Source organism: Sinocyclocheilus anshuiensis, unplaced genomic scaffold (assembly GCF_001515605.1).
Source record: "Sinocyclocheilus anshuiensis isolate Anshui unplaced genomic scaffold, SAMN03320099.WGS_v1.1 scaffold1072, whole genome shotgun sequence".
Classification (NCBI taxonomy): domain Eukaryota; kingdom Metazoa; phylum Chordata; class Actinopteri; order Cypriniformes; family Cyprinidae; genus Sinocyclocheilus; species Sinocyclocheilus anshuiensis.
This window is the reverse complement of record NW_015548242.1, coordinates 609,777-618,448: the sequence shown is the minus strand read 5'-3', so window position 1 is coordinate 618,448 and position 8,672 is coordinate 609,777. Positions and strand designations below refer to the sequence as shown.

At 37.5% G+C, this 8,672-nt stretch overlaps 1 protein-coding gene across 8 annotated transcripts in view; it reads right to left on the bottom strand.

The window, feature by feature from the left end:
- LOC107655076 (pleckstrin homology domain-containing family G member 5-like) overlaps positions 1 to 8,672 on the bottom strand; it is a 51,271-nt gene that overhangs the window by 5,738 nt on the left and 36,861 nt on the right. For 7 of the 8 annotated variants that reach the window (XM_016442487.1, XM_016442484.1, XM_016442485.1 and 4 more), the window contains 10 exons: positions 7,877 to 8,068; positions 4,448 to 4,609; positions 3,642 to 3,737; positions 3,207 to 3,407; positions 2,382 to 2,492; positions 1,989 to 2,138; positions 1,496 to 1,633; positions 997 to 1,116; positions 603 to 851; positions 385 to 520 (listed from right to left, as the gene is read on the bottom strand). In XM_016442487.1, the coding sequence (XP_016297973.1) occupies positions 385 to 520; positions 603 to 851; positions 997 to 1,116; positions 1,496 to 1,633; positions 1,989 to 2,138; positions 2,382 to 2,492; positions 3,207 to 3,407; positions 3,642 to 3,737; positions 4,448 to 4,609; positions 7,877 to 8,068 (1,555 nt within the window). The remainder of the gene's footprint in view (positions 1 to 384; positions 521 to 602; positions 852 to 996; positions 1,117 to 1,495; positions 1,634 to 1,988; positions 2,139 to 2,381; positions 2,493 to 3,206; positions 3,408 to 3,641; positions 3,738 to 4,447; positions 4,610 to 7,876; positions 8,069 to 8,672) is intronic. The other variant, XM_016442486.1, reaches the window with a different exon arrangement.

The following is an 8,672-nucleotide window of genomic DNA, read 5'->3' as shown; positions in this document are numbered from 1 at the left end:
GAGAAGTGCTCACTAACACAGATTTAGACAGATTTGTGAACAATATTTGAGAGAAATAGGCCTTTTGTGTACATAGAAAAGTCTTAGATCTTTGAGTTCAGCTCATGAAAAATGGGGCCAAAAACAAAAGTGTTGCGTTTATAATTTTGTTCAGTGTATATTCATTCAAGCAAGAAAGATATTTTAATCATCTATTTATTTACATTTTAATTTATGCATTTGTCAGTTGTCATTTGTTATTTACATTTTATGTGATGCATTTTAGATTTTTTTTCTAAAGTGGCTTACATTGCATGGTCTTGTTAGCGCCATGCTGTACTGTTTGAGCTACAGGAATAATCTACATGCACTATATATACAGTACATAAGGAACACTTTATATACAGTACCTCTTGCCTAGCGGGTCTCTGTGCTGTAGTGATGGAGAGCTGGAGGTGGACATGCTGCTTTCTGTCTCATCCTCATCCCTGTCATCTGTGTCAACTCTCTGGGACTCGGAGCGAAGTCTCTGGAGCTGGTTCTGCATGGGGAAACTCTTCATATTAAAACCAGTAATGGTTTAAGTAACCAACCGTTAGTAACCAAAAGGTTCATTCTAATACCTGTGCGTTGTAAATAGCCTCAATCCAGCTGCGGCCCTGAGTGCCACTGTTGGCCTGAAAGCAGTAGGAGGCCACAGCACAGCAAAATTCGTTGAGGTAGATAAGGAGGAAGCTTCCTGGGTCTTTCAGCTCTCGGCACACCACCTTATGGATGACGAGAGGCTGCCGGATCACCTTCACTTTCTCCACACGCTTCACCGACTTAGTAATCAACAGAACGTCAGTGAACAGGAAACAGTATACATCCATCTGTTGGAAAAAGGAGTTAATGGAGACCAGTGAGAAGCTTTTAGACAACTATCGGCTGTTAGTTAAAAATACATTTCTTACTAAAGTGCACTCAGAAATGCTGGCTCTGTTTCTCCGTGTAACAGATATAAAGAGGAAATCGTACCCTACTCTCTTTACCCTCCTTCATCTTCAGAGCTCCCTCTAGGAGCAGCTGACGGGTTTCTTCAGGTGGAGCACCCATGACTGGAGCGGTCAGGTCAAAATTATTATATTCCCTGAGGATCTGAAGGGTCAATGCAGACAGAATGGATGGTAATAGAGACACTAAGTAGATCTGAAGTTGCTACTTGTTTATTCAAGATCTCATATAAACCATGCAACATTCTGAAGAAAGTGACTCGTAGTTTATGCATCTCACCCTCTCCACCTCCTCGCTGGCCCCGTCCACAAGCAGCTGACGAGTCTCTTCAGGTGGGGCGCCCATGACTGGAGCGGTCAGGTCAAAGTTATTATATTCCCTGAGGATCTGAAGGATCAATGCACAGCACAATGGATGATTATAGAGACACCAAGCAGGTCATGCTGTTTGTTTCTTCAAGATCTCATATAAACCATGCAACATTCTGAAGCCATGATAGTGACTCATAGTTCATGCATCTCACCCTCTCCACCTCCTCGCTGGCCCCCTCCACGGCCTCATACGCCTCTATACGTCCAGCGATGGCAGCCAGCTTCTGTTTTTCCTCCCTTTGTCTCATTTGTGAGTCCACACTGTTAATGAAGCATTCAACAGCAGCCACCTGACCACAAAAACAAATATTTACTATGGGACTGTCAATACACAATAAAAATAATAGACAATAAAATATAGAAAATTATAATATACAGCATTTATATATATAACGTATATCTTAAATATCTAAATTAAATTGCAATTATTTATATCAATTTATAAATAAATGTGGTCTTAGACATCTGAATATTTCACAATATTATTGTGATTATTATATAATTCAATACAATTTGGCATGGACTGGCAATCCCAAAACCCCCTAGTTTGAATACACTATTGTAAACAACATTAAAATAAACAATTTACTACTGAACAATGTGTGCATGTGGTCTACTGCAAAGATTTTAGAAAGAATTTCTTACCATTTTGTTAAGGGCCTCACGAGTTGGCGGGTCATCTGTCTTTTTCAACACGCTTTTGAGCAGCAGTGGATATTTAGTAAGTCTTTGATGAGGCTTCACCAACATGTCTGTCAGCTTCAGCCGGTTGCACTGTTTATGAGTTTCTGCCCACTACAGGATGGAAAAGCTTATTGAAAGTCTCATTTGGTGAACAATCATAAACATGCACTGGCAGCACAAGCAGACCATGACGGAATCACTGAGTCATAATGAGAGTGCAGTTACAATACAGGTGATCTCTCATATACAATAAACCTTCAGACATGCCTTTATATTTGTCGCCAGACTGAATCCATCAAAGGTTAATGTGTCTGGCTGAAGAGCAACCAGATATGGATGGTAATAATTACTCACAGTTACGTATATTCTGAAGAGTTCATTGTCTTTCAGTAAAGTGCGCATGTACTCCATACAGGCCTCTTCCTCCATGCAGTAATGGATGTAGGGCTTGAATCGGAAACCAAACTGCACATAAAAAAATGTAATCAGGCCAGCAAAATGATGTTTAAAAATGTAGGGGCAATTTTGATAACTTTAAAGGATTTTAGTTCACAAAATTGCTGAAAATCAACTAATGAGTGCCGTAAAGGTCCTTGCACATTGAGTCCGAAATTTTCGTATGCTTTTTTTTCGTATTCGTCATCCTTTCCTATCAAAATGCTTGTTACGGATGCGAAAATGCAGAAAATCGAACCTGGTCCGAATTTTTTATGATGGACGAAAGTTTCGGAGGCAGTGCGTAAACATGATTGACACAACGTGAGGTCGTATTTATTTTTTAATGTGCGAAAATTTCAGACTCCGTGTGCAAAGACCTTAAGAATGAGAGCTCAAACACTGATAAAATTCTGATTCAAACAAGACAACTTTTTTTCATTGGAGAAAGCATGATTATGGATAGAGGACTCATATCTAAGCCGAAAGCAATGGTTTGAAGTGGAAAAATGTCTTGATGATGAATTTACTACAAACATGTAGCTTTCTGTAGGACTGATGGACTGTAGTCATGTGGATTACTTGTAGATTATTGTGACATTTTTGGACTCTCATTCTGACGGCACCCATTCAGTGATCATACAACAAACTCATCTAAAACTTCAAGGGCCTATGGATGAGTAAGTTTTCAGTTTTGGGTGAACTATTCATTAAAATCTTGACAAATCATATACACACACTCACAGTGCTGAAGCCCTGGTGTAGTTCAGTGGGGTTGATCACTGATCTTTTCTGTCTGGCTTTCTCTAGCGCCGGCAGCATGACCTCAGCCCACAGGGATGTGTGCAGTTGCACAATGTCCTGAATGTTACTGAAGAGGCGCACAGGTTCAACTTCACTTAGTAAACCACTCTCCTGCAGGTTCAGCAGGCCACACAGAAACAGCTGGCGAAAGAGTAAGAGATTCTGATTATACCGTGCTATAAAGTTTCACATATAATCTGTCACAAGACACATAAAAGTACCATAAATGCTGAAGTCAATGAGCACATGACAAGATAAATATTATAAATTCCTCTTCCTTGTTGAAAACAACGAGACCTATTTCAATGGCATTTTCACACACATTTGCACAGATACTAAGATAATGTACTGAAGTAAACATCAGTGGGCTCTTACATCAGTAATGACATGCAATTTCTTGATGTAGTCTGACTCTGTCTGCAGCAGTTCCCACATAGCCTCTTGCTGATGGCACTGACGTCTGGTTAAAATCTACAAATAAACAAAAACATGTAAAAACACTATATTTTACATGAACATACCAGGGTGACTCTCTATTCATCAAAGAATCCAGAAAAAATTTAAAAATTATTAATAAAAAAAATGAAATGTTTCTTGAGTATCAAATCAGCATATTAGAATAATTATGTATATATTTATATTGTACAGTTTGAAAAAAGCTATACAGTGAGTTCTATGGTCATGGGAAAACATTGGCTGTTTTGTCTCATGTTGTGAATAGCTCGCTCATGTTAACGATAATGTGTAGGGGAAAAAAATGGATTTCACAGAAAGTTGGGTCATTGAGAGTAAATTATGCTTATTTGTCTGGCTAACAAAAGTTTTGGGAGTTAAAGTGCCTCCAGACTGATCTATCAGAAACTTAAAGAGTGCAGTGTTGATTTTGCTTAAGGATAAAAAAAGCACTGTTTTGTTACTGTAGTTACATCTAGAAAATCGATCACAACAAGAGCAATAAAACCTCCATCTCCATGAGAGTGAAGGCCTAACACCAAAACATTAATGGAAAAGCTGTCATAAAACCATTCATAACTGGTTATGGTCATTAACCTGACAGAAATATCATCGGACATGAAGTCATATTATGTTGATCCACAATTTATTATGGGTTATAATGTCTGAATGAAACTATAGAAAAATTGCCAAAGTGACAAAAGCAATATGCAGAGTAGTGTGTTTACCTCAGGATTGTCCAAAAGCTGCTTCCAGCTCTCTTCTAGCTCCAGGTTGGGCTCCTCTTCCCATGAGTCTCTGTGGAACGAGAGCTGCGGAGGCATCTTGGGTAATCCGAGCATAGTATATGAGTACAGTTTACTCTGCAGCTGTTCCACACGATCACACTCCTGAGAAGAGAAATTTAGATATTTAAATTGGAGAGAAAATCAAAAATTAATTCTTTACTAGTTTGTTTGAATAAATAAAAAAAAAAATTTACATTTTATTTTTTTTTTTAAATCCCAGTTAAAACATAAATCAATTATTTTAAATGCTACAAGTTGATTTAGACATTAGACCATTAAAATGTACAGATGGAAAAATTGATAAGCATTTTTTTTAATATTGCATTTTTTGTTAAATATTACATTTAACAATGTTTCTGTTTTCTTAGGGCTTTTAAAGATTAACTTGAAGTAGGCATTAGATGATGGTTTGAAGTTAATCAAAAATAAAACATTTTGCAATACTCGCGGCGCAGCTGCGTCTCGGGCACGAGAGAGCAGAAAGTTTGTGTTTTTCTTTGTTGAGTTAACGTGTTAAGTTCTACGTTTAGGTTTGTTGTGCATGTTGAAGTATAACGAAAATAAATAATGAGGGGGAAGAAGATCGTCGAAGTAGTGCTGTTGCTTGCGCTGATTACATCGAGTGTTTGTATGCTGCACGATGTAGCCGACGTCGCCGCATCGGGGGGACATGATCGGGTGTTGCGGGTCTGCAGCAGGGAATGGTTGCTGTCTCTACGGAAACCTGTGGTAATGGAGCCGGGCCTGCTGGATGGTGTTCCAGAGGAGTTGTTGCGGCGACATTGGGTCGGGGATCATCGTCGTCAGCCGCGAAAACGAGGGAGAAGAGGCGTCGTTCAACATCGACTTCGTCGAAAATGTCACAAGTTACCGCTGCCATCAATACTTTTTAGCAATGCTCGTTCACTGAGGAATAAGATGGACGAGCTGCGTCTGAATGTAAGAGTTTGTAATGAGTATCACGAGTCGTGTCTCCTCATTTATTCAGAGAGCTGGCTTCAAGGTGATTTCCCGAATTCCCTTGTTCATGTGCAGGGGTTCTCTAATGTTCGCATGGACAGGAATAACAACTCTGGGAAAACGAGAGGAGGTGGCATTTGTGTTTTCATCAAAGACTCTTGGTGTAGAAATTATACAGTAAAGGACACAGTGTGTACTCCTGATCTTGAATTTATATGTTTAAGTCTAAGACCCTATTATTTGCCCAGAGACTATGGGAATATCTTCATCTGCGTTGTATATATTCCGCCCAGTGGGGATGCATCAAAAGCAGCTTCAAGGATAGCTGATTGTGTCCACCAGCAATTACAGAACAAACCTGATGCACCGATATTTGTATTAGGAGATTTCAATCATTGTAGGATGGACTATGCTCTCCCAGGGTTTCAGCAGTATGTTTGTAACAGCACACGGAAAAATAAAATATTAGATAAATGTTATGGTAACATCAAAGAAGCATATGTAGCTAAGATTAGGCCTCCTCTTTCAAATTCGGACCATAATACCATCCAGTTAATTCCTATTTACAGGTCTGCCTTTAGGAAGAGTAAACCGGTTTTAAGAACAGTTAATGTGTGGCAGGATACTACAAAAGAGGAGTTGAGTGGTTGTTTTCTGGCTACAAATTGGGACATTTTTTATCAAGATGACAATATTGACAGTATTGCGGAAGTGATTACAGGGTATATTCATTTTTGTGTTGATACTGTGGTCCCAAAAAAGACCATTACAATTTATCCAAATAACAAGGAATATATTACCCCCGAGATTAAGCAATATATTAGGAGGAGAAATCAAGCTTTTAAAAATAATAATAAATGGGAGTTTAGAGAAATTCAAAGGGAACTAAGGAGAAAATTGAGGGAAGCGAGAGAGCAACACAATTTACGCGTTAGAGAAGCTATTTCAACTTCAAATACTAAAAAGTTGTGGGATGTTGAGAGAGGAATGATACATTTAAATTCAAATAATAAAGAAATACAGGTTTTAAATGAATTTGAAAAAGCAAATTAATTTAATAACTTTTATAATCGTTTTGAACTGACTGGTAGTGGTAGTATTGATAAATGTAGAGATTTGCTGAGTTCTGTAACGTGATTTCACAAAGGATAGAATTGTGGTGGACCCAAGTGCTGTTGCGAAAATTTTCTTAGGTCACAACTTCAAAATGTGGTTAGAAGAGCTGGAAAAATAATTGGTATGTTGTCTCCACTTTCTCTTCAGGACATTTTTGAGAGGTCTGTTAGGAAGCAGAGTCTTAAAATTATTGGTGACCAAAGCCATATTCTCCATAAGGAGTATGAGCTAATGCCCTCGGGCAGGAGATATAGGGTTCCAATCTGTAAGCTGAAAAGATACAAATTTTCTCTAATTCCATTATCTGTCAAATTATTGAATAAGTGATTGAAATTGTTGTGTGGGTGAGGGTAATGTGATGGGTAACATGTAATGTTGGTGTATTACTAGGATTGTATAGGAATTACATGTTTTGGAATGGTGTAATATTTATTTATTTATTTATTTTTATTTTTTTGTATGTTTGATCTGCTCTCCCGGTTGCCTAAGACAAATTTCTCCTAAGGGAGACAATAAAAGAGAAACTTAAAACTTAAAAAAACAATGAAGTTAATCAAAAATAAAAAAAATACTGACAAATAAATTCAATAATTAATACCATCAGATAATGATATGGCACTGATATATTGTGCATCCCAAGCATAACGAAATATTAAAAATAACAACAATGGAAAAATACTGTATTTATTTTACCCCATTATGTTAAAGGGATAGTTCACCCAAAAATTACAATTCTGTCACAATATGATTACTCATACATTAGACACAATATGATTACTCATATCAACACTATGGTTTATTGTTTTTAGCATGGAGTAAATCTCAAGGCACATTTAATGATCTCATAAGCAGCGGTCACCATTAAGCAGGCATTGTTGTCCATACCGGACCAACGTCAAGCTATTATGTGATTTTTACAAGAGTGACATAGAGAGGAAAAGAGCCCAGCCTGAGCTTTAACCCCAACTTTACACTCCTGAGCCAGAAAGGGTGTCAACCAACCTAAATCTCTAGGGCATGCTAACAAAAACACACCAAAGGTCCTGCACGTGAAGGAAAACTGAGTGTGGACTTATAAGTCTACTTGTACGTTTTTCCTGTTTTTGGTTGGCCAATTTCACCCTTAAGTGGTGCAATACTTTAACAAATTGATATCTCTTCCTTAGTGGTTACACACTCACTCAAGTGTGAAATGCAAAAGACTTGCCAAGAATATGTAAGTGCTTGTTTTGCATACAAGAAAGTGCCTTGCACATGTAAAAAAACAATGCTTGGATGCTCACAGATGCTCACCTTCCCAAGAGAGCCGTTTCCTGAGTTGGAACTGAAGAGGCCGCTGAAACGGCTGGCGGCACGGTTCCTCCAGCGGTCTGTACCCATTATAGATCCTGGGAGAGAACCGCTCAACTGGGATACGGAGTCTTGATTGGGGGCGCTGGCATCGCCCAGAAACTCCGGCATGTTCTTTCGCCGACGCGCTTGACCCTGTCACAGACAGAGAGTGAGAAAAAGACAAAAATAAGAAACAGGAAAAGTAAACAGAGACCAGTGTTTGAATTGAGGCGGGGCTGGGGCGGTCCTGGAACCCCCATAAGAGTTAAAAGGACAAAACAAAAAGAACACAAAAGAGAAAAAAAAACTTGGGGGGAGGGGGGTGGTCATGTACTTTTTTTTAAATAAATAAAAAAAAATCAATTTTGACTAATAATAAATATTTACAAATAATTAACAACAACCGTAATAATGTAACATGTAGTAGTGATAATAATAATAATAATAATACATATTATTTAAACTATTTATAGTAGTATTGACACACTTACTTACAAAATTGACTAATTTACTAAATTTTACATGTGCCTTTATTAACTTCTGATCACCTTTAGAAAAAACACTGACAAATATTTATTAAAAAAAAATTAAAACAATAACAACAATGATTTTAAAATTATTTAATAACATTGATTATATTATTGATATTTTTATTAATTATATCATTAATTATAAATTATAATATTAAATAATTAAAATATATAATGAATTATATATATATATATACAGTGGGTACGGAAAGTATTCAGACCCCCTT